Source organism: Schistocerca gregaria, chromosome 8, assembly GCF_023897955.1.
Source record: "Schistocerca gregaria isolate iqSchGreg1 chromosome 8, iqSchGreg1.2, whole genome shotgun sequence".
NCBI classification, from domain to species: Eukaryota; Metazoa; Arthropoda; class Insecta; order Orthoptera; family Acrididae; genus Schistocerca; species Schistocerca gregaria.
Window position 1 is genome coordinate 208958790 of NC_064927.1, and position 26570 is coordinate 208985359.

The window sequence follows — 26570 nt, forward strand, 5'->3', positions numbered from 1 at the left end:
AAAACTTCACTGATGTGGGCAATACACAAGAGTGCTGAAACACTATTACAAATCTAAAAGTAATGTTATCTCACACGTATTCAATGGTCTTTAAACAAGAAATTGTTGTCAATAGACTCAAGCAAGCAATAAAGATGATAAAACAGAGGTTCCTAATAACTATCTTAGTTTCCTCTGATTAAGTCTATAAAAAATTCTGGAAAATCTATGTTCAGCCACACTAACTACAGTACCTCAATAATACAATCCGCTCAACATAAAATAGTTTGACTTCTAATGTCATTTTCTCATTCGCTAATGAATCTCTAGAATCCTTGAACAATAATAAAATGGCTCTAGTACCGAGCTCGCTTTCAAAGGCCTTCGACTGTGTGACAAATCAGGTTTTGCTTAAGCAGGAATAGGAGAAGCAATCATGCCTGAATTATCCCAACAAGGAATAGAAAATAGTGGTTCTACACTATGCTGAAAGCACATCTGCTGTATCTGACTGGGGTACCATCCACTTTGGTATCCCATATTGTTTTGCACTGGATTCTCTGCTTTAAGCTTAAATCTTTAGAAGTCCTTTCTTTGTGTGACTGCGACTCTACACCACCTCTACATGGTGAGTAGCAATTTATCCATGTACATGGTGAGTAGAAATCTATCCTTTTCCAGATCACGAATTAAAAGCATCTCCACCCCTCCCCCTTTCTCAACAACTGCATTGCTACTTGGAATTCTTGTGATAATGATTCAACAGGTGGATTACACAGCAGTCCTCATTGCTGAACTTGTGATTTAAAAAAAGGTACATGAAATTCTGTAGCAGAAAGCCTCACAAAACAATTTGAAATAATTTGTGGATAAAATGAACAAAATTTGTTAAATTATTGAGTGTGTATATATATTGCAGCTCAGCTTACATTCAAACATTACGAAAATCTTAAAACACCTCATCTCTGCAACTTTTGCCATACAAATAGAAGATTGTGGGGATAAAAATGCCAATGAGTTGGATTTTCATCAAAGTTTATGGCAACATATTTTGGGGTATATCATCATTAAAGCAACAAGTGTTTGTCACACAAAAATGGATAATATGTGGTGCCCATTATACAACCTCTTTTAGACAGTTCTAAACCACAGAGCATACTGCTATCAGCATCTACATACTTTCCCCCTTATTAAGTTTTTTCAATTAATGCTCAATCCCAATCCGTTGACAACAGTAACGTTCATAAATATAATGATAGGGGGAGGTCTATCCCACACTATCTTTCACCCAGCCTTCGTATATCGCAGAAATCAACGAAGTATTAGCCATAAAAAAATCTTTGACCACCTACAAAGTGATTTAACGATAAGTGTGTACTACAACTGTAAAACGGACTCGTTCCATATCATAGCGAGTGGTCGCAATTAAGACCGGTAACTAAATTGACCGGCTGTTTCCGCATTCGCGCCAATTCTACCGGAGTCTCCCAGCTGCTCCGGCTGAAAAGGGAGCAAGGGTATTTCAAAATTGATGGCCTCCGTGGTCTGAGCTCGCTCCTCCAATCCCAAGCGTAGGGCGGAAGGCGTGTATTTACCTGCAGATACTTTTTGATACGCTTTATGACATTGACAATCCATCTTCACTCTGACGCAAATTCAACATGGGTTCATGAAAAGTGAATTCCGGTTGGTGCGTATTCTACCTAACAACATAAGGAAACGCTAATTTTAAATACTTTTTAGTACGTAATTTCTTCACAGACAACTCCCCTCCCCCAGCTAGCTAGCTAGTAGTTCTCTCTAAACAAACAAACAGACACACAAACACATTTTTCATGTACATACTTTCCTGTTCGTTAGATATTTCGTCAGTTTGTGGCCCTCCATCACTATAATAATCCTTGAAGCAGCGTTTTAAATGATTGTGCAGGTTAGACGTTCCTCCACCTGTGGCATAGGACCGCCCACACAAGTGACAAATAGCATACTTTTGGTTCATCGATCTTTGAAAAAACTGCCACACATCTGATCTCCGTTTTGACATATCTAAAAAACATTTTTCGGTTACAACGTTAGTATTATTGTCAGATGAAGCACTCTTCCAACAAAAATTCACGAATCTATATAGACCTTAACGTACCTGCTTCTTTGAGTGCAAAGTGAAATGTATTAGAACAGATAGCGTCAACTTCGGTTCGAACACTGTAGATAACCTGAGGGAGAGCCGCACAAGTCGGAAGCTCCGATTTACTCACCAGTTAACCGAGTGCACTAACTAGCTATACTTCAATAAAACGGCTGCCTGTCCGTTTACGGTGACCAGGCTCCTGTTGCTGGTCGCCTTCTTCGGTAGTACCGGAGCTAACCGGTAGGAGCGCACAACTCAGAGTTACTCGCCGGTTAACCGAATCCTACGACGCTATTGGCCAGTGTGTCACGTGGTACACCGCGTCTTGCTACTGCGCATCGCCCCACCACCCGTATGGTCAGCTGCACGTCACTCCAGTGTCTACTACTTGTTAATAATCCTAATCCAATAGCATGAGGTGTCAAATTTTGCAATACCGGTAACTTCTGGGAAGCAGTAATTATTTTCCGAAAAAATGGAAGACTGCGACACTTGCAGCCCATCATATCTGACGGCACGTGAGACCCTTTCCCTCGTACTCAACTGTCAGCGGCAGCTCTCGCGGTAATGATTCGACAGTTACACAGTGTGTCATACACGACGCCGACGCACTTACGTCATGCGTTTAGCGTGCGGTGTACCTGCAGAGAAGCGCTTGCGGCAGAAATAGTAGGCGTGACGGTAGAGCGAGGAAGTGCCGGTACGATGGCTGTTGTGGCGCAAGACTGTGCCGCAGGCGATGCAGGTCACGTAGCCGACGGGCCGGCGCGAGCGTTTGGTGACTAGCAGCTTGAAGTGCCGCCACACGCTCGATGTGCCCGCCTGCCGCACCCTCATCAGCTTGCCCGCCGACAGCATTTCTGCCGCCTCCATTTTGCTACCCGGCAACATGGCGCCGCACTGCACAGCACTGCCCAGGCCGTGCGCGATATTACCCAACCCGACGGCGTACCCGCGCGGGCCCGCACGCTATGTATCCTTCCGCACCACGCAGCGGTGCCCGCACGCCGATCCACTTGCGCCCAGGCCGTGCGTGCACTCGGGATACAGTTTGTCAGCAAACTAAAAAGCATGCAGCATAGTCATCACTACTACAAAAGAAACAAGGAGTAACTCCACCACATCGCCAAGAGCATGGCTACCCGCGCGTCTTCTGTTTGCCCACCCCTGCCCGCGGGCGGGTATTGGAGCTGGAACAGCTGCGGTCACTGTGTGACGCCGACTTCGGTGGATTCCGGTAAGGACCGACATTGGCCGAAGACAGCCTAGCGTTTCGTATGCCATCATGTGCCCGATCGTAATGCAGCCGATCTCACCTTCCAAACTCCGAACGGACCGACAATCGGTGATACACTATTGTTTTCTACGGTGGGATCGGTCGACGTTCGCACAGAGGAAACACTGTAAGAAACTAGTAGTTTATTTCAAGAAGGATGTTTGTGGCAAATATCTTAAAAGGGATATAGCTCGGAATCTATGGGCTGAAATAGCAGCTTTATTGGAAACCAAATTTTAAACGGAAATTTTAGTCTTAAATTGTAACCTCAAAAAATAATTTGCTGATGTGAGAAAGATGGCCTATCTTATGTTTAAGGTTACAGTAGTGGATCTTTGTTTGGTTTTAAATACCGTCTTCGAATACTGTCTACGGGCGGTTTATGCCAGTAGGGCGGTGATTCTGTTATACGAAGTGGTTTGCAAATAGCTGTTTTTCCGGTTTTCAATGCTTTATGTTTGTCTTTGTAACATACGCTGAATGAAAGTCATTAAATGTTATTGACTTATGCTGTTTTGTTAAATTTATCTGAAATTGTGCAGCGTGCTTGTATTCTAGCTTTTCAATGTCATCACGAATCATGTCGCGTATGTATGTAAGAAAGATTCTTTCTTCATCTCATATGTTCATTGAACATCTCAGGTTATTCCTGTAACTGAAGTACCAAATCTTTCAGAGACAAATGTAGCTCATTCACGTGCATTCTGTGTCTTTTTTAAGGAAAAATCCGCAATGCGACAATCCTCCACGCAGAGGCCTCGTGGTATCCATCCCGGCCTGAGAAGTTGAAAATATTCTAACTTAACCTACAAGACCCCGCCAAAAACAGAGAAGTCACCCGCACTGTGACCAAGCTGTCAGCCGAGGTTATCGGACGTCGTCTGACGAAGTGTGACGCAGCGTGTTGTTTCCCAATGTTGTACCAGACCTCTCGCTGTACGCCTTTCAAACCTGCGGCGTGCAGGGGACAGAACACCCGGCAGAAGTTTATTTTCATTAGACGCATTTAATATTATACGGAATACATAAATCACTGCACACTGCCCCTACCCTGTTGTACGGGAAACACACTCCTTTGTACTGTACCATGTGGCAGCTATAGCGTTGTTCTTGATAAGGTCGCTTCTCCCAATACGATCGCTGCTCGCTTTCCCTTTTACAGAGCGTCGCAGGTCTTTCTTGAACCCAATTACAAGGGAGACTCGGTTACTTGTGGCAAGTTATCGGCTCCCTGCGCCTAAACTGGGGTTGTGACAGCTGTCTATAGTGCAGTTCGGAACTCTAACGATGAAAGTGAGGTTATAGAGGCCAGTCCTTATAAAGAATCGAAATATATGGAAATAATATTTTTTTTTTAATCTCTGCCCGAACAGGCCGCTAAGGCCCAACTGCACCGACCGGCCGCCGTGTCATCCTCAGACCACAGGCGTCACTGGGTGCGGATACAGGCAGGCACGAGTCAGCACACCGCTCTCCTGGCCGTGTGTGTGTGTGTGTGTGTGTGTGTGTGTGTGTGTGTGTGTTTACAAAACCGGAGCCGCTACTTCTTAGTAGATAGCGCTTCAATTTGCCTCAAGTGCTATGTGCACCCCACTTGCCAACAGCTCTCACAGGCAGGATGGTCACCCATCCATGTGCTAGCCCAGTCTGACAGCGCATACGTTCGATGATCTGAGAAGAACCGGTGTTACCAATGGGGCAAAGTCGTTGGCATTGAAATAGCAATGACAAGGTTTACTAAGCAATGACAGAGTTTACTAAAAGAAAAACAAAAAAAAGTATTTTCTTAACAAATCGTATTATAGAGTCAACAGGTAGTAAATAGTTTTTTTTGCTGTATCCTCTGTATTTTGTTTTATTTTATGTACCTAATAACATCGAAAATTATTTCCTTTGTTCAACAGATCTTCACTATCGAGATAATTTTAGTTAAAAACGTTTGTGTATTTACGAGTTTATGCCAAGTGCAGGCTTTTTCTCTGCCCAATTATTACTTAACGTTTACTTCACAGACTTTTACCTCTTAAGGTGTCATTGCAAAGCCCTCATTCAGCTTTAGCAATGTGCAATGACAGAAAAAATGAATAATAACAAAGATCAATAAGACAAAAACCCATTTCCAAGCACTGAATGAGAGCAGGCGAGAACAGATTAACTTCCGACGTTACGAGAGTACATCAGAGTCCCCTGTTTCTGTGCAAACGTCAGAATACTCGGTATTTTATAACTATATTCTACATAATCCACACAACTGACGTCACTGTCTCGCTTGCGACGGTTGGCGGCTGGTGAACGCACAGGTAGCGTTGCCAGATCTAACAATAGAAAAGCCGGACTGTGCGTTATCTTTAGCCGGACATGCTGCACTGAAAGCCGGACTACCTATTTTAAATAGAAACAGTGTCGGTTACTTTCAATCGTGTCCTAATGATCAATTACAGTCAAGCTTTTTTTTTCTTTCTTCAGAATAAGGTTTCAGCAATATCGCTGGGTATGGCTTGTAGAGCAAGTAAGAGAACTTGAATTCCCGTCTCGGGGTTAAAATATTAACTGAGCCAAAAAGCTTAGTAGCACCATAGCTACTGCTACCAACTGTGGCGACGCTTATTAATCAAATTTTCAAAACATATAATGTTTGTTCTAGCGCAAATGAGGCTAAACGTTATTCCAGTATAATTTCTGCTTTAGTTGTGAAACATGTTACTTTTTAGCGATTTTTGCATCGGGATGGATACACATACCAACTGGAGCACTTCAGTCTAGTGGCTTATAATATTCGTGATATCATCATAAACTAAAGTAACTTCTGTAGTGCGAACGCTTCGTTTTAAACTCTAGGCCACGTTTGACAACATAATAGTACCTATTTTGGAAGTAGATGATATACTACGGATCTTCATTTGGTGTTTCTCGGTTTTTAAATGCTTTTCTAAGTCAGCTTTGCCTTTATGAGCAATAGAAATTGTTTGGTCACAAATATCACATTTTGCTTCCCACGGTTCCTTCCCACATATAAACATCTTGTACTGACTTTGTAATCTGTCAGAAAATCGGCATTTTCTCTTCGACATAGTTAAATCTGAAAGAAAATGGTATTACAAATCAGTATAAAGTGTTTTAAAAAAGTAAACGAATTTTAACAATGTACTTTGGCATTACTTTTGTATTTCGGGAATATCACATAACAATAGCACATTAATACCAAAACAGGGAAAATACGTATCTTACCAGGATTACGGTCTGCTACTCACGGATAAAACGAACGCTGTCGCGTGAAAAGCAAGCATGTACAACGCGCTTTCCTAGCGAATGCGCCGCGCAGACTAATTCACGTTCGGACGCTGTGTGTTTCAAAACTCGTAGGAGCGACGAGCGCGAGTGGTGGGGGTGGGGGTGGGGGTGGGGGTGGGGGTGGGGGCGGGGTAGGGCGGGCAGGCACGGGCTCCGCTGTTCACTTCATTGCCTCGCTCGAGCTGCGCGTAGCGTCGTTTTGACAATATATAAGGCTTAGATATAAGATTTGGTTGGTACACCTACAGAACCTGTTAGTATACCTGGCGCTTCAGTCATTAGCTCGAAATCGGCCTCATTGCATTCTATTTCATAGGTAAATAGCCTATCAATCGTCGGACATACGGAACTTGTCACATGTTTGGCCGGGTCCGGGTTAGGCCAGACTTGTCAGACTAAAGCTGGTTACTTGAAGACTCTGCACGCAGGCGCGTAACATTACCCACAAGCAGTCGATTCTGACAAGAAAGTCACTTTTGTACAGTAGGCTTCACTTATGGGATGGCAGACCTATGTAGATCATACTTGACACACATGCATGATCGAGCACTTTGGACATGCATGCCTGATGATTTCGGCGAATTCTGCGCACTCATTACGGCTTCTCACGCTGATTGTGAGATGAAATGAAATGACATGTCTCGTGGCCAGGGCCTTGATCGATTTCCAACTGTGCGCGCTTGAACTCGCATGTACTGGCAAATTGCAGCTATTACAGAGAAAACTTTGTCATAAAGGCAAGTCGTAGGTATTCGTTAATATGGCGTAAAATGGGATGAGAAATTACGTAGCTCAAGACGTTCACATAACAGGTGTGTGCAAATACGAATTTGTGGTCTTCTTAACATTTTCAACTTACGAAAAACAATATTGTCGTCAGTCTTTCTCATGGTATTATAGCTTCTATCATTATTGTATCTTGCTTTCTAATCCATGTGGATGTGAGTGATCAGTAATGGCATACATCATTAATTCATCCAATCTAACGGTGAATGAGCTCTGTGGCTATGGATTGAACAGCTTGACGAAACACAGTATCAGTCACTTTTTGTAGTAATTTATTTTATACCGATACCAATTTTCAGCTTCCAACCACTTCAATTGGAGTAATATATTAATATCTTCAACAGTATAAAGAGTTTTTATTTATTATTATTGTACTAGCTGAAAATGGATGAAAGCCCAAAATAGATCTTGGTATCATGTGGATATATTTGCAACTTTGAGTAACTTAAATTTTTCATTATACTAACTTCTTACACCGCATCTCGCATGTCCCCTCATATTGTTTTTCTGCCGCGTCATAACGGAAAAGCAGGCCAAAACATATACATCGTCGTCATTGTCTTAGTCCAAACTCTGCATATTCGAAGCACATGATGCTAGCACAGAAATGCTTGGGCAGTGTGCGACAAGGAGAATTTGTGTATGTCTGTACAAAATGATTAATTACACAGTATTTCTCAAGCTTACAGTTACACGCATGGCCACCTGTAAGGCATGTCATTCTGGACCTCTGGAAATAATAGAACTTCAAAATTTTCCACAAAGGATTACCTACTTATTTTTGATCCAGTTGATCAGAAGGAATATTTCCTAGTCAACTGTAATTGATTAGAGGATTACCTGTATACAAAAGGGAAAAAATGGTGATCTTAATAATTACAGAGTAGTAACTTTTGTATCACACTTCTCAGTATTATCAGAAGTGCTCATATTCACAGACTAAATGCTTTCTCGGAAGAGCTTAACTACAGCACAGTATAGATATCAGAAACAGAAATAATTGGAAACAGGAATTGAATTTTTAACCGAATTCACTGTACAGTATGTGGATTCTTCCTTGACTTCTCCAAGGTGTTTGGACAAAATCATACACTCCTGGTAAAGAAACTATAGAGTACCAGTACCCATGATCATGCAGCAGACAGGTATCACCATCTCAGTAACAAAATACAATATTAACCATTGAAATCTTATACAAATCCAAGTGAGAACTATTAAGTATGGTGTACCTCAAGGATCTGTAATGGGGTCTATCCTGTTAATTTACCAGTAAATAATGTACAATGAAATTATGATGATGCACACAGATATCATGACTGCAAAATGTTGTGAACAATTTTGAGGTACTTGCTTCATGATACTGCACAATGCTTCGTGGGAAATTAGCTATTTTCAATCTAAAATAACTATGTACACAGTTTTCAACAACAAACAAACAGTGGAAAACACATCACACTTTTTTTTAATATGAAGGGATTGAAAGAACTAGTTTCAGTTAATTTTTCAAATATAACAACATACAGAGACCTAAAGTGCAGACAAATACTATTTTCAGCAAGACAGGGTCAATGGTATCCGAGTGAAACAGCTGGCTTAGTATGCCTATCAAGACCTCGTGTGCATTGTCTGTCATGAAATATGACGCCACAATATGGGAGCTGAAAGAGCCTGATATTCGGACTTTCTCACCTGTGTATATATTAAAGATCACTGTGACTGCATTATAAGACCCAACAAAACTGGAAATAAATGATATTGAGTCATCCACAAAAGACAAAGAACAGAAATTAATTGCTGTGTCTTTCACACATAGATTAGAGGTATCTGGGAGAACAGGAGGGGGGGGGAGAGAGGGAGGGAGAGAGAGAGAGAGAGAGAGAGAGAGAGAGAGAGAGAGAGAGAGAGAGAGAGAGAGAGAGAGAGAGAGAGGGGGGGGGGGGGGAGAGGGAGGGAGGGAGAGAGAGAGAGAGGGGGGGGAGAGGGAGGGAGAGAGAGAGAGAGGGGGGGGAGAGGGAGAGAGAGAGAGAGAGAGGGGGGGGGGGGGGGGAACAAGAAAGGGGGAAGTGGATACAATAATCTGGTAATTCCAAGAGAATTACCACACCTGGAAACTGAGAAGACTTTCCCTGAAAACCTAAAAAATATTACAATAGAAGAAGAATTTTTAATGTGGCGGTGTATATGAGTAAACACAGTGAGCAAAAGGTCATCCTGGATCGAATAAATTGCAGTGTACCATTTTAAGAGAAGGTAGCATTAGAAATTAAATGATTTTATGTCACAAAATTGTATTTTTTAACTTCTGGTGCTGCAAATCATTGAGTAATATTACATGTTGTCTAAGATTATGAATTTTATGTCACTGTGTTTTAGGTATAATCATGTATAGACTGTACAAGATGATATATGTATCTATTGTGTAAGCTGTTATATATTTCTACTGTCTAGACTGTACGCTTGATGATGTGACCAATGTTACAAGTACATAACTGCACAAAAAGTAATTTATGAGACGCATAAAAATCACAATCACAAAACATGCTAGCATTCACAATTACCGTTGATGAACTGGAATGGCATGAAATGCCTGTATCATTGCTGCACATAGGTTGCCTGTATCATTGCTGCACATAGGTAACTGTTGTTTCATGATCAATGTCAATGTGCTTCTGTGAAGATTGAGTTAGCAATGAGTAATGAATGGCATCTGCTTAATATAACCGAGGAAGCAGTTGCCTTTTTCCAAGTACAGCAATGTCTTTCTGTTAGTTTTGTAATATTTAACATAGTTGAAGTAAATGCAAATAGTTGGTACCTGTCCAATAATAGCAATATTACTGATGTGTTTTCTTACAGCTGGTTCACTTTAATAATGGTATACCATAACTCAATCCATATTCCTGACTTTTCTTCTACTGAACTATGTTGATGAATTAAGTCACATATTCTGCAAGTGTATTTAGTCACCTGTAAGTTGGTAATTTTATTAACATAGCTACAACAATACCAACATGCAAGCAATAATTACACATACATCAGAATCCTCTACCTGCCAACAATGAAGTACTCACAGAGTATGTTTCAATGCAAAAATTTTATGACCAGCAATAATGTTATTATAAACAAACTTCAAGCTCCAATGGATATGGAAATGGAAGAAAATAAGTGATGTGTACGCTATAATAATCTTTATAATAGAGGGAAACATTCCACGTGGGAAAAAATATATCTAAAAACAAAGGTGATGCGACTTACCAAACAAAAGCGCTGGCAGGTCGATAGATACACAAACACGCGCACAAAATTAAAGCTTTCGCAACCAACGGTTGCTTCTTCAGGAAAGAGGGAAGGAGAGGGAAAGACGAAAGGATGTGGGTTTTAAGGGAGAGGGTAAGGAGTCATTCCAATCCCGGGAGTGAAAAGACCTACCTTAAGGGGGAAAAAGGACAGGCACAACATACCCATCCGCACATACACCGACACAAGCAGACATTTCGCTGTGTGTGTGTGTGTGTGTGTGTGTGTGTGTGTGTGTGTGTGTGTACCTGTCCTTTCCCCCCCCCCCCCCCCTTAAAGTAGGTTTTACCGCTCCCGGGATTGGAATGACTCCTTACCCTCTCCCTTAAAACCCACATCCTTTCGTCTATCCCTCTCCTTCCCTCTTTCCTGAAGAAGCAACCGTTGGTTGCGAAAGCTTGAATTTTGTGTGCATGTTTGTGTTTGGTTGTGTATCTATCGACCTGCCAGCGCTTTTGTTTGGTAAGTCGCATCAACTTTGTTTTTAGCTATAATAATCTTTCCAACATAGGCACAAACTGATTTATGGAAACACTGAAAAACTAATTCGCAGTGATTAAATGGGAATTTGCCCAACACTGTACCCAATCCTAGTCCAGCGGCCTAACCACTAAGTGTGTTCTAATTTTATGGACCCACAGAGGAATATTTCAATACATTTTACATTCTTGAACTATTCAAACATTAAGCACAATACAACAGCTTCTTTGGATTTCTCAACAGCAGGCATAAGTATGGCAGTAAGAAAAATTCGTCACTTTATAATTTCTATGTATGTCTCTGTGTATACATAGTATTCTAGTACTTTTGGACAAGATTTACAACAGTCCCCTTGTTCCCTTCATCTCTGCTTACAAAGCAAATTCCAACTCTCACGTGGTTCATATGGCTCTTACACTATAGCTCAGCACTTTCATACAACATTTCTGATCTCTAAAATATAGTTTTCTTCCTTCAGAAGTACAAAACTATCAAACACCTTCGTTGTTCCTCCACTCACATCACTATTTTCATTCTCCCCTGTCCAACGCCATGAATCAACTAAAGTTCTGGATGCCGAGCAATAAATGTCACTATAGATATCATTCTGCTCTCCTAGCCTGTTCCGTGTGAGAGTATTAGGCTGGTGCATATATTCGTAGCGTTTTGTTTTGCATGTTGGTATCTGGTTGCTATTTGCAATTGCATATTGTCATTTTTTCATCTGGAGATAGGGAGCGGAGCTGTGGACCAAATGGAGAATTCAAAAGACAGGTAACAGCAAAGGAGGCAACCACACATTTGCATCATGTATGGGGATAATGCCACCAGACAGGGCAGAGCAAGAAAATTATTTTCTCGTTTTAAGGATGATTGTTTTGATATTTGTGACTTTCTACATTCAGGGTTTGATGAAGATTGTGTAAACACATTAATCCACAATAACCAATGTCATTGTACTCAAGAACTAACAAATGTGGTCCACTGTGATCATTCCATCACCACCTGACATTTGCAAGCAATAGGGAAGGTTAAGAAATTGGGTGTATTGGTACCACATGCTCTAAGCCAAAATCACAAAAATCAGCAGGTGGCCATACATGCATCTCTGCTTGCTTGTCATCAATTGGGTTATGAACAAAACCGACCAGTCCTCTCATTTATCATTACTGGTGACAAGAAATGGTGTCTCTCTGCTAACGTAACGAAAAGAAAGGAACGGCTGAGCCAAAACAAAGCACTAACTCCCCATACAAAGCCTGCAGAAATCTGAGAAAAATAGGGTTAAGACATAGGGAAAGATGGGTAATATACTATATTTACAAGAACAAAAAGGTGATGATAATGCTGGAAGACCAAGAAAGAAGTGCTCAGATTAAAAAGGGCGTAAGGCAGGGGTGTTGTCTTTTGCCCCAACTGTTCAATCTAAATATATCAAACAAACATTGATGGAAATGAAAGAAAGGTTCAGGAGTAAGATTAAAATTCAAGGTGAAGGGATATCAATGATAAGATCCAGTGAAAGTGAAGAATAATTACAGGCTGTGCTGAATGAAACGAATAGTCCAATGAATACAGATTAAGAACGAAGAGTAAATTGAAGAAAGGTGAAAATAATTAGAAGCAGCAAAAAAATGAGAACAGTGAGAAATTTAGTATCAGAATTGGGGATCACAAAGTAAGAAAGTAAATTCTGCTACCTAGGCAACAAATTAATCTGTGACAGATGGTACAAGGAAGACATAAAAAGCAGAATAGCACTGGCTAAAAGGGCATTCCTGGTCAAGAGAAGTTTGCTAGTATCAAACATAGTTCTTAATTTGAGAAAGAAATTTCTGAAAATGTACGTTTGGAGCACAGCACTGTAATTGGCGGAGTGGCATGGATTGAGGGGAAAACAGGAACCAAAAAGACTCGAAGCCTTTGAGATGTGGTGCTACAAAATATTGTTGAAAACTACATGCACTGATAAGGTAAGGAATGAGGTAGTTCTCTGCGGGATCGGTGAGGGAAAGAACATGGAAAACACTGACAAGAAGAAGGGGCAGGGTGACAGGACATCTGCTAAGACATCAAGGATTAACTTCATGGTACTCCAGGGAGCTGTAGAGGGTAAAAACAGTAGAGGAAGACAGAGCCTGGAATACTTCCAACAACTAATTGAGAACATAGGTTGCAATTGCTACTCTGAGATGAAAAGTTTCACACAGGAGAGGAATTCAAAGTGGGCTGCATCAAACCAGTCAGAAAACTTATGACCAAAAAACCTAGCAAAACATCACACTCCCAATGTGTCCCATCCACCGTGTGTTCTCCAGACCTAGCCCAAGCAGACTTTTCCTTGTTCTGCAAACTTAAAACAATGTTGAAAGGTCATCGTTTCCAAACCACAGAAGAGATTCATGACAATGCAACATGAGATCTGTGTGCATCCCAAAAAATGTGTTTCAGGTGGATTTTGAAGTGTGGAAGAAACAATGAGAACAATGTATTGAAAGCAAAGTGGTCTATTTTGAGGGGATTGTGCTTGAAAAAGTTGTACAATAAGCAATAAAGGCATTACAGCAACAGTAGGTTGCTTTTTTTTTGTACACATCTCATGCTGTGCAGTCAATTCTGTTTGTTTCTAAGATGCTGGCTATGTAACTAGTAGCATTAACACCTGTTTGCTGCAATTACATAATTTTAATCACTGGGAAATTCCTTCTGTGTTCTGATACAGTGTAGCAAAAACTGGTTTACATTCTTCATGAACGTCTTTAAGGTAAATTAACACAACAATTCACCCCAAGGAACTCAATTCAGCAAAGTCACCTAACTTCCTTCAAATTGCAATACAATGCTATTTACTATGTGGAGAGATTACAATGGTACTTGGTTTATTGATAAATAACAAAGAAACCTTGCATTGCCCAAGTATTTACTCATAGATGTGCATGAATGTCAATATGACACAACTTGTGCTTAATTTTTATGTCAGATCTCCTGAACTGTGTGTCATACAATGACATAATTTTGCATTTACATTCTGTGGTATATGTGCATGCTGTCTGTAAACTGTGTCACAAATACAGTTAGTAGTAAAGAAGTAATAAATCTTAACATCATGCCTCATAAGGTACTTTTACTACATGACCAGTGAAAAAGTAGTAAGCAATAAACTTTTTCCTTTCATCGTTTTGCAGGGGTTGTCAGGAAGAAAAAAAATTGTAAAAGATTGAAATTGTGTGCAAAGTTTGTTGAAAGTTGCTAAGTGGACTCATTCTCAAATACTGGATGTATAAAGTATGTAAATTCACCCATCAGAGGCTATGTGATACACAGGTGGTTCTCACCCCCAAAGCAATTATTGCCCAACAGTAAGGTGTATGTGTGTAACAAGTTTGGTTGGAATCAGTTTAGTGGTTTAGGAGGAAACATGGAAAACGCCCCCCCCCCCCCCCCCCCCCCCCCACACACACACACACATACACAAAATCCATTTATACATCAATTTTTAATATATATGTGGATATTATTACCATAAGAGCACAGAAAACTTTTGATTAGAAACTATGCTATTGTCTAAAATGCTTTTTTTTAACAGTTGCATTAATTTTTTCTTTGGCTCAACTTCAAATCCATACCAGAAATCAAAACACCAATCTCACAGTGTCTTCCGAGCTTAAATGGTGCCACAACACGATCAACTTAAGACCAGTCACTAAGCCTTTGCGAAGTATAATTTATGCTTGTGTTGTTAAAAGAAATAAAAATTTTAAAAAAAGGAAGGAGGAAGGAAGGAAAGTGGTATCTTATCACCTGGAGAATGACAAGATCATTACAGACTTAAACATAAGATGGGATTGGGTGAAAGATGTTTAAGAAGATTGGTCATTCCCTTTTCAAATCAACTATCATGGCATTCGCCTTGTAACGGTATGTCTCAAGGAATGAAACCACACCACACCATGTATAGGATAACAACAACATTTCATGCTCCGCTCTAGACAACACCATGCATTTTTTGTTACCAGTGGTGTCTACTGCATCTTTATGTACTATTTCTTCTTTGTCCCTTTTATTTGAACAATAAAATTCCTCTGCAATAGATTTCAGACATTTTGATCACATGGTAGGTTTCTGAGATCATCAGTCCCTTTCACTTATGTTCTCTCAGATTAATACCCTCCCAGTAAAATTGCCCTGACGGAATGCCCAGACCATTTCTCTTACAATCACATCTTGTTTAAATTCCCTGGATTCTGTTTGTTGGCTTATTTAATGTCTATTAAAATGATGTATTTGCTTGAATTTCTATAGCCCTAATGCCTCCATTATTCAATGGGATCTACTGGAGAGTTTTGATCACAGTGGTAAGTACATAGTAACAAGTTTCTGTCAGCACATATCAATGGAGATTTTGTACAGGCTTCAGTTTTTCAAAGTATTCTTTAAACTAGTTTAAGGAGTGATGTAGTTTACATTTTAGTTTTTTGTCCGACTTCTGTGAAATAGTTGACAAATTATTTTCTTTCATTTTCAGACAACGTGCTTAAACTTAAGTTTAGTTAACACAGACACAGATGGCAATATAAATGACAAACGCTATCTCCATATCAACACAAATATTACTGCAGCAACCCACATCTTACAAGGCATCTATAACTGAGTCAAAATTTCCACTTCAATGAAAGAGTATCATAGGCCAAAATAATAAGAAACTTCTGAGGCATCTCTGACAATGTGTCTGCTTAGTGATTAGTAAACCATTCAAATTATGTGGTATAATTAATTAAATTATTTGAGCTTACTCAACACTTGGAAAGCATTACATGTCGTATAAAGTTGCCAGACAGGTGTAGATTAACCCACATAACCCTCACGTCCTTCTAGAAGGACGGCGTCACTCACTGTTGAAATTATTTATTTTTGCCAATAACGCATTGTTCAAGACTGTGACGCATTGTTATATGAAGTAGGCCGAGTCAGTTGCGCGCTGCGACAGTCAGTTTGACACTGTCGTTCATAGTGAGTGAGAAACTGGGTCTTAAAAATAGGGCCTATTTTACCATGGACGAACTGACCAACCTTGTCATCGATGTGTATGTATATTTTCTTTCATATTGCATCAATTATTCTGAAACTTCTCATATAATATCTTCAAGAATTAACCTATATTATTTAATGGTTCATATTAAGATTGAAAGTTTTCGTTAGTTGTAATTCTATAATGTTTTCAACCGCCCTTCCAGAAGGACGTCAGGGAAATATGTTGTCATTTTGTATTCACAGAAAATGATGTACACTGGAACTTTTGGACATGTTAGAATCAAACGATGAGGAAATACCTAACGCTGGCACGTGTAGTAAGGATTATGAAACAAAAGGCATGGGGTACGGTGTGGTATGTTGACCAGTTACTTCCACATGAATATACTTTGATAACCTCTTTACCAGCGTTGAACTACTACATGACCTAAAAGAGAGGGGTGTGGAAGCAACAGGAACAATAAGAGGAAACAGCTAAGAATTGTACTATATTATCTGTAGATAAAAGGATAAAAGAGATAGAGAATCATATGAAGTTTGTTTTGACTCAGCAGCCAGGATTTCCATTGTACGTTGGAATGACAACAATGTTGTTACTGTAACCACCAACTTTCACAGAGTGCAACAATTACGCTCTGTAACAAGATTTTCCAGGGAGCAAAAGAAAAGGATTAGTGTGCCTCCACCTAACTTATACCACTTTTTCCCTCTTACAGAGCATGTATTGTAGGAGTGTAATTTCTCGATCATTACACATTTTATAGTCATTGAAGAGCAAAATGCCTGGGATCTTTACACACACAACGAAGAACCCATAGATCATCTGACATTTCGTCGTCGAATTGTCACTGTAATTCTTGAAAGTAACAGAAGAGTCACTACCAGCAGAGGACGTCCTAGTAAGAGGGCAAAACTAGATACTAGATTCTAGATTTGATGGAAGAGAATATTAGGTTGCTGAATTAGGAACTGACGAGATAACAAAAAAGAAGAAGCAGCTGAAATGTCGAAGTTGCCACAAAAAACTGGTACTATGTGTGTAAAATGTGATGAACCACTTCATGTTTGTTGCTTTTTGTCTTATTATACTATTGCGTGAAATGTGTATAGGTTATTTTCTTTTGTTTTTGTAGTTTTATCTGTTTAAGCCCATAATTCAAATTTATTTATGTTTATTTGAAAGTATAAAAACCAAAACAAGTTAATTGTGCAATGTCATATACTTTAAAAACATGTTCCCTTATTGTCCTGACGTCCTTCTGGAAGGACACCCATTTTTGGAAATACTAAATAAATATAAATACTCAAAATTGTTTTTTACTTTCTTCCTTACAACCTTGTGAATCACTGTAGATAAGATATAAATCAATTTTGCAAAACAAATAATTCAGGACTATCTGGGTTAATATGCAAAGGAATGTTTAGATTCTCTCTCTTTGATAAGACAAGTCACACACACTTATTTCATTAACTTTTCACACCCAGTATATTCAGACTGGGACTAAAGTTTTCCTTTTAATTTTGTTTCACAATATCAGGCGCAACACCACTACAAATTGTTTCACAGTATTCCTTGATGACCACGTGATTTACTAAAGGAGGAAGAAATATTGGGGCGAAGGTGTCTCACCACTATAGTGAACGTTATACTTGGCATAAAGCGAACAATAGAAGCATTACATTATGAAGCAACAACATGAATTGCCCAGTATATCAGTTTTTCTAAGGAGAGGCGAAAGCAGGGACAAAATGTGGTACTTACGCTTATCACTGCCAAATTATTCTAGGGTACACAAAGATTGGAGTGTTTTGAGTAAGCTAGAGATAGATAAAAAACTGCAGTACTGCCATGTATTCTCTATCCTCTCTGTGTGAAAAGCAGAAAGCACACCACTATAATAGGGCACTGTGAAAGCCAAGATTCAAGTCACAACACAACATATTATTTTAAGTTAACAATAAGCTTGACTACGGCATACTCCTAGCTGTAGTGCCAAATGAAAATAACTATTTGAAAAAGTATAAAGACTTCTGTTGATAGAAAAAAAGTCCTCACTGATTTTGTGAAGATATTTGAACACTAAGCTGACTAATTATTCTTGAATGGGCATTTGTCAATCATAGGAAACTTTAGTAACTGTAATCCCAATTGCAGGAAGATCAAGTATTAATAGCACACACTTTCAGAATTATGTTATCATTTTTGTTAATAAGTAAAACTTGATTAAAGCAGAATGTAGATAACTTTTAAGTTGGACAAACTGTACAGGTATTTCAGTGCATATGCATTCAAAACACTTACTTGCTAATTTTTTGTATAAAATGAAACATGTCTAACTTGGAAACAGAATGTAAATTTTACGACTTAACTGATAATTTATTGTATAATGCACAAAAACGTACAGTACTACTGTATTACCGTGGACCTCACATTATTCATTTCTATACAAGGATGCTATTTTTAACACAAAAAATATACAATCTTGTCTGTCATCTTATGTCAAAGAAGTGACTGTTGCTCCATTAAACAATGGTTTCACCCAACGAGGTCAAGAATTCCAAAGAAATGCACTACTTGCATTACTTTCTACCAGTTTCAGCTGACATGTAGCAGTTTAAATGACAACTATGATGTCGAACAAAAAGTACACACTACTAACACTTAACGAAAAGATTAAGGTAATCGAGGTGAGTTAGAAAGAGAAACTACCTGTGTGCAAAATAATGTTGCATTCCAAATATGGCAGAGCACACATTTATGAAAATTTAAGAAACAAGGATAAGATATGACATGAATGGATGACGGGGAATAGGCAACTAGATAGGGAGGCACAGAAAATGGGAAATTAGGAAATTAATGAGATGGTGTGGGAATGGTTCGTAAGTGTGGGGGGAAATGCACCTTTGTATGGACCCACTCTGCAGAGTGAGGCTCTGAAAGACACTAACGAGCTTGAGAAGAGAGAGCTGGTCATCCACAGGATGGCTGGACAGTTTCAAAGCTAAACATATCTTGTGGTACAAAGTGTGTGGGGGGAGTTAACAATGCACAGGAAAGCATAGCAACATTATGCGACCAATACTACACAAATTAATTGGGAACTATGACCCAAGAAATGTGTTCAGTGCTGATGAATTTGAAGTTACCGCCGACAGTTGAAGAGGTCATAATGTGTAATAAGCAGACGTCTATCCAGACTATCACACAGGAATTCCAAACTGCATCAGGATCCGCTGGAAGTACTATGACAGTTAGGCGGGAGGTGAGAAAACTTGGATTTCATGATCAAAGCAGCTGCTCATAAGCCATACATCAGTCCGGTAAATGCCAAACGACACCTCGCTTGTTGTATGTAGCATAAACATTGGATGATTGAACAGTGGAAGAACGTTGGGTGGAGTGACGTATCACAGTACACAAAGTGGCTATCCGATAACAGGATGTGAGTATGGCAGACGGTTGCTTCTTCAGGAAAGAGGGGAGGAGAGGGAAAGACGAAATGTCTGCTTGTGTGTGTGTGTGTGTGTGTGTGTGTGTGTGTGTGTGTGTGTGTGTGTGTGTGTGTGCGCGCGTGCGAGAGAGTGTACACCTGTCGTTTTTTCCCCATAAGGTAAGTCTTTCCACTCCCGGGATTGGAATGACTCCTTACCTTCTCCCTTAAAACCCACATCCTTTCATCTTTCCCTCTCCTTCCCTCTTTCCTGAATAAGCAACCGTCGGTTGCGAAAGCTAGAAATTCTGTGTGTGTGTGTGTGTGTGTGTGTGTGTGTGTTTTTATTGTGCCTGTCTACTGGCACTTTCCCGCTTGGTAAAGTCTTGGAATCTTTGTTTTTCCACATGGGAAAAATATATTAAAAACAAAGATTCCAAGACTTACCAAGCGGGAAAGAGCCGGTAGACAGGCACAGTAAAATAACACACAAACACACACACACAAAATTTCTAGCTTTCGCAACCAACGGTTGCTTCTTCAGTACTGTGTGTACTTTTGGAAGCAAGGTGTTACTGTACTGGTGACATACCTATCCGTACTGAACAGAAAGATAGTTCAAGGTTTAAAATTTTTACTGTATAACAGTCTGACATCAAGATAAAACATTTTCATTTTCGACAAATTACTCTCTATGTTACTTACAAAACATGTAAATGTCATTACCATTTTAAACAAGTGGGTAAAAATTGTTTCATACCTAGCACATAACCACATGTGAAGTTCACTGATAGTATTGTTCAGTGTGATAGCCTCTCATATGTTGTCCTATAGTTTGCAAATGCTTTAGTTTCCCATATCTTTCAAATTCTGTCTATTATGGGTTAAAAATGCAGATTATTATTCTCCTTGTAGAACACACACTGAACAAAAAATATCTAATTATGTAATACAAATATAACAAGTTTGGATGACAAACTGCAAATGTCTCAATATAAAACTTCAAATGTTTTTACAAAAATTGCAGAAAGTTATGACAAATATGGAAGCAATGCAAGAACACCGACAAAAGTACACAATAAAATCCACTTAAAGAGTGAAACAATTACGCAGATTCATGAAGCTAATATGAAAATATGCAATTCCCATGAACAGAGCGTTTAAACTTGATCAATGACACTGTTAATGTTATCCAGTTTAATCAGGAAGCTAAAACGATTTCTAAATATGCGTCACAATCTCAAGTGAACTTTAAATTCTATAGTTAACTAAATGTTGCATCAAAAATTTACATTTCAGAATGAAGAGATAGAAAATATATTTTAAGTTCAAATTAAACTACTATCCTGCATATAACTGCAAGAATGGCAGCACAGCAGTCTCCTTTAACTTTTGCATCTACATCTACGTGATTACTCTGCTATTCACAATAAAGTGCCTGGCAAAGAGTTCAATCAACCACCTGCATGCTGTCTCTCTACCATTCCACTCTCTAATGGCACATGGGAAAAACAAGCACTTAAATTTTTCTGTGCGAGTCCTGATCTCTCTTATTTTATTGGGATGGTCATTTCTCCCTATGTAGGTGGGTCCCAACAGAATGTTTTCACAATCGGAGGAGAAAACTGGTGATTGAAATTTCATGAGAAGATCCTGTAGCAACGAAAAACGCCTTTGTTTTAATGATTGTTGCTCCAATTCACATATCGTGTCTGTCACACTATCTCCCCTATTTCGCGATAATACAAAACAAGCTGCCCTTTTTTGTAAATTTTCGATGTCATCCGTCAGTTCCACCTGATGCAGATCCCACACCGCAAAGCAATACTTGAGAATAGGGCAGACAAGTGTAACGTAAGCAATCTCTTTGGCAAACCTGTTGCACCTTTAAAGTGTTCTGGCAATAAATCACAGTCTTTCGTTTGCTCTACCCACAATATCATCTATGTGGTCGTTCCAATTTAGGTTATTTGTAATTGTAATCCCTAAGTATTTAGTTGAATTTACAGCCCTCACATTTGTGTGACTTATCACATAATCGAAATTTAGATGATTTCTTTTAGTACACATATGAATAACTTCACATTTTTCTTTATTGAGGGTCAATTGCCACTTTTTGCACCATACAGATATATTAGCTAAATCACTTTGCAAGTCATTTTGATCATCTGATGACTTTACAAGACGGTAAATGACAGCACCATCTGCAAACAATCTAAGACGGCTACTCAGATTGTCTCCTATGTCGTTAATATAGATCGGGAACAATAGACAACCTATAACACTTCCATGGGGAATGCTGGATATTACTTCTGTTTCAGTTGATGACTTTCCATCTATTACTACGAACTGTGAGCTAACAGGAAATCACAAATCGAGTCGCACAACTGAGGCGATACTCCGTAGGCACGCACTTTCGTTAGAAGACGCTTGTGAGGAACAGTGTCAAAAGCCTTCTGTAAATCTAAAAATATGGAATAAATTTGAAATCCGCTGTCGATAACACTTATTACTTTACAAGTATAAAGAGGTAGTTGTGTTTCACAAGAACGATATTTTCTGAAACCATGCCGACTGTGTGGCAATAAATTGTTTTCTTCAAGGTATTTCATAATGTTCGAATACAGTATATGTTCTAAAACCCTACTGCAAATCGATGTTAGTGACATAGGCCTGTAATTCAGCCGATTACTCCTACTTCCCTTTTTGGGTATTGGTGAGATTTGAGCAATTTTCCAGTCTTTAGGTACGGTTCTTTCTGTGAGCAAATGGTTGTATACAATTGCTAAATATGGAGCTATTTTATCAGCATACTCCGAGAGGAACCTGACTGGTATATAATCTGGACCGGAGCCCTTGCCTTTTATTAAGTGATTCAGGCTGCTTCATTACACCGAGGATATCTACATTTATGTTTCTCATCTTTGAAGTTGTTCTTGATTGGAATTCAGGAATATTTACTTCCTCGTCTTTGGTGAAGGAGTTTCCGAAAACCGTGTTTAATAACTCTGCTTTAGTGGCACTGTTATCAGTGACTTCACCATTGTTATCGCGCAGTGAAGGTATTGATTGCGTCTTGCCACTGGTGTGCTTTATGTAAGACCAGAATCTCTTTGGTTTTCTGCCAGATTTAGAGACAATTTCGTTGTGGAAATTGTTAAAAGCATCTCACATTGAAGTATGCGCTATACTTTGAACTTCTGTAAAAGTTTGCCAATCTTGGGGATTTTGTATTCTTTTAAATTTGGCATGCTTTTTTTCATTGCTTCTGCAACAACGATCTGACCAATTTTATGTACCATGGGGGATCAGTACCATCACTTATTAATTTATGTGATATATATCTCTCAATTGCTGTTGAAACTATCTCTTTGGAAACATTCCACAACTTTTCTACACTTACATGATCAGATCGGAAGGAGTGAAGACTTGTGTCTTAAAAAGGCGTTAAGAGCTGTTTTATCAGCTTTTTTTAAATAGATATACTTTTATTTTTGATGGTTGTAGGTGTTACATTATTCAGCCTAGCAGCAACTGCCTTGTGGTTGCTAATCCCTGTATTCGTCACAACACTCACTATTTGTCCCGGATTATTTGTTGGTAATAGGCCAAGTATGCTTTCGCAACCATTTTGCTTCGAGTGGGCTCATGAACTAATTGTTCTGAGAAACTAGAAGTCTAAGAAGCTGACATTGCCTACGGTATTGGATGGGTCACAGGTGGCAGATAGCTACATTCCACCAGATACAGTGGACAGCAATACAGAATAAGCTGTCCCGGACCAAGGCAATGCGAAACCAAATCCACTTTGCATCTGTGTTGTAGCAAGTGGCAAAGTGGTCAGTGTGTGTTCGCCAGTGGTACAGCTGAAATTTATATTCTGGAACTAACACTTCCAGTCTGAGTTCACTCAATGGGTCTCTACCCAACCCCACCTGATTCCATATACAATCACCATGGAGCATTCTGATAAACACATTATTACCCAAGGTGGTCAATCCACTGCCAGTATTACTGGCGCAACTGGTCTTTCGGATTCTGGGGTGGCCAGGTGATAATGCAGTGTGATTCTACAGCTGACCGATTTAAAACCAAAACAAATACATTTTCTGTAACACATAGCATAAAAATACTTTTGCAACCAGGTAAACTTCATAAAATGGGAGACACTTAAAAAGAACAGAAAATTCAAATTTTGGTGCTTCAAGAAACATGAATGATAGACAATAACACCATGGATTTTGGGAATTACCATCTTTTTACAAGCAAAACTGAAAAAAGAATACTCAATAATACATCCCATCTCGGAGTTGCTTTTGCAGTCTACAAAAATATTTTTAAGTCAATAACGGAGGTAAAATCCATTACAAATAGACTAATGACAATTTCTCTTAAATGTGCAAATAGGGCACACACTTTAATTAATGCCCATGTGCCAGTCAATGAGGATAATAAGAAATTAATGAAGCTTGGGAAACATTAGAAATCATCTTGAAAATTCCCTCAAACTATGTTAAAATTTTAATAGGTGATTTTAATGCTCAATTTGGTAAAGAGGAAAAAACAAGAAAACGGTAGTGGATTTCCTGACCATAAATAGACAAACCAAGATGGCCAAAGACTTCTTGTAACAATTTCACACCCTAACTACAAAGAAATTTTAAATGTCCAAGTTGGCAAAGAGGCTAATATAGATTCTGCTCATTATTTAATATGAATAAAAGTAAAAACATCAACCTCAAGAACTCTTCAAAACAAAAAATGTTATCCCAAAATTTGACACTACCAAAATAATCCAATTCTAAGAACCGAACTTGACAAAAAACAATCCACAATTTGCAAAGTGTAATAGAAAAGTTTATCACGACGCACAACTCAATTCCAATTCGAAAGAAATAAAAACACCTTTAGAGGGAAGTGTTTTGTGAAACAGTGGTTAAGTCTAGGCCTGAGACTTTCAAAAACTGGAATAATAACAAAACTGAAAATATTTACAACACTTTTCAAACCGTAAGAAAAGGAACATCTAAATTCATCCGACAGACTGAAGGAAACTACGAAAATGCCCAACTTGTGGAAATCAAAAAAGGCTTCCAAAAGAACAATGCAATAAACTTTTATAAAACATCCAAAACCAAACTAACTGGTTACAAACCTTAAAGTGTTTGCTCCAAAAATGAAAATGGCTATTTGGCTCTTAACATCCAGGAAAACTGGAAGGTACTTGCTAATTACTTTGAAAAACTATTGAACTGTCAGAACCAGTGAATAAATTCCAACCACAGCAAACTCTTAACAAAATAAAGCATCTCGAGACAAGCGTGTAATTGCAGGATTACTAAAATCAGCTGGCCCTAACACTATAAGAGAAATCACTCAACTAACACGGCATGTCTGGCAAAGAGAGAAAATACCCGAGGACTGCAAAACTGCCCTAATTCATCCATTACATAAAAAATGGGATACGACTGATAATAATAATTACGGAGAAATCTCTCTTCTCCCAGTCACATACTAAATTCTGTTGCATTGTTTACTTTATCAAGGCTAAGAACAGTTAGAATCTAAAATTGACGAATACCTAGCAGGCTTTAGACCAAACAGACCTGTCCAGAATAAATTCTTAATTTAAAACTAATCCTTAGATACAAAGGATTTCTGGTAACAATATTGTATGTACATTTGAGCATATTAAAAAGACCTACAACTCAGTTGATCGTGAATCTCCTTTCCAAATTTTAAAGGAACAAGGGCTAGATAATAAAACTCTAACACTGATTAAGGAATCGTTAACTGTCACTAGCTCTGAAGTTTAATTCATGGGAGAAATTTGTGAACCGTTTGATAAAGACTGGTGTTAGGTAGGGAGATGGACTTATCTCATTACTGTTTAACTATGTTTTGGAAAAGGCGATTACAGAATGGCGAAAGCAAAAGTAGAGCCAAAATATTGATGAATCAATCAAGTTGAGCAGAAGTACTATTAGAGTAGATTGCCTCTCCTTTGCAGATGATCTGGCAATTTTAACTATGGATAGCTCAAACACAAACCGAAATTCTTATAGAAACTGATGAAAAAATACAACTACAAATATCACTAGAAAAAAAGGAATACATGACAAGCACTGAAGTTTTTAACACAAAATATGGGAAAATAAAAAGTAAGTCTCAGTTTACATTCTTGGGGGGAAATCATACAAAAAACAAGTGTCTGTAAAAGCTGCAAACAAACATCACTGTCACAAAATGATAACTGCATTCAGATTAACACAAAATATTTATAATAAAAAATTACTTTCTAAATTCAGTTCATTTGTGTGTTACAGCACTGTAATCAAACCTGAAGGTATTTATGGAGTAGGAACTTTTATTTTAAATAAAAAGAGGAATAGAGCAGAAATTCGAAAGGAAGAATACTAGAAAAATATTAGGCCCTAAAATTATTGATGGAGAATCTTATATGCTGAGAAGTAATAAGGAAATAGAAGAATACACAGACGTACATGGTGACATGAGAAAACAAAGACTTAAATTTTATGGGCACTTAAAAGAACAGCACCCATTAGGTTGACAAAACAAACAGCAGTATTTTATGAAAACAGAAGTAAGGCCGAAACTAAGCCAATTACATGGATCACTGCAATTGCGAGGTATCTTAAAGTAACTGGCATAACTCGGACAGATGTTACAGACAGAAAAACATTCGGGCAAAATATATTTCCTTGGAAAGTTGATTTAGTGGGAAATTAGAGAACTGACTGGTACACTGTGGTCTGATGAAAGAAAGGGATTTCATTCTGAAAGAATGAAGCAAATTTGGACACAAAGGAAGGTCAACCATCAAAAGTGACATTGATGTATTATACCTTAT

The 26570-nt window shown here is 38.7% G+C and overlaps 1 protein-coding gene across 20 annotated transcripts in view; it reads right to left on the minus strand.

Annotated features, from left to right (window-relative positions):
* Window positions 1–26570, minus strand: part of LOC126284806 (protein bric-a-brac 2-like) — a 437302-nt gene that overhangs the window by 104023 nt on the left and 306709 nt on the right. The window contains exons 1-2 of one of the 20 annotated variants that reach the window (XM_049983991.1): window positions 20460–20595; window positions 6247–6462 (exon numbers count right to left, since the gene is read on the minus strand). The exons of 15 other annotated variants lie outside the window; for them this stretch is intronic. In XM_049983991.1, coding sequence (XP_049839948.1) covers window positions 6247–6454 — 208 coding nt within the window. In that variant the 5' untranslated portion in view covers window positions 6455–6462; window positions 20460–20595. Of the gene's footprint in view, window positions 1–1824; window positions 2026–2119; window positions 2389–2748; window positions 4563–6246; window positions 6463–6611; window positions 6704–20459; window positions 20596–26570 lie in introns of those variants that run through there. 4 more of the 20 variants (XM_049983990.1, XM_049983988.1, XM_049983996.1 and 1 more) reach the window with 4 other exon arrangements.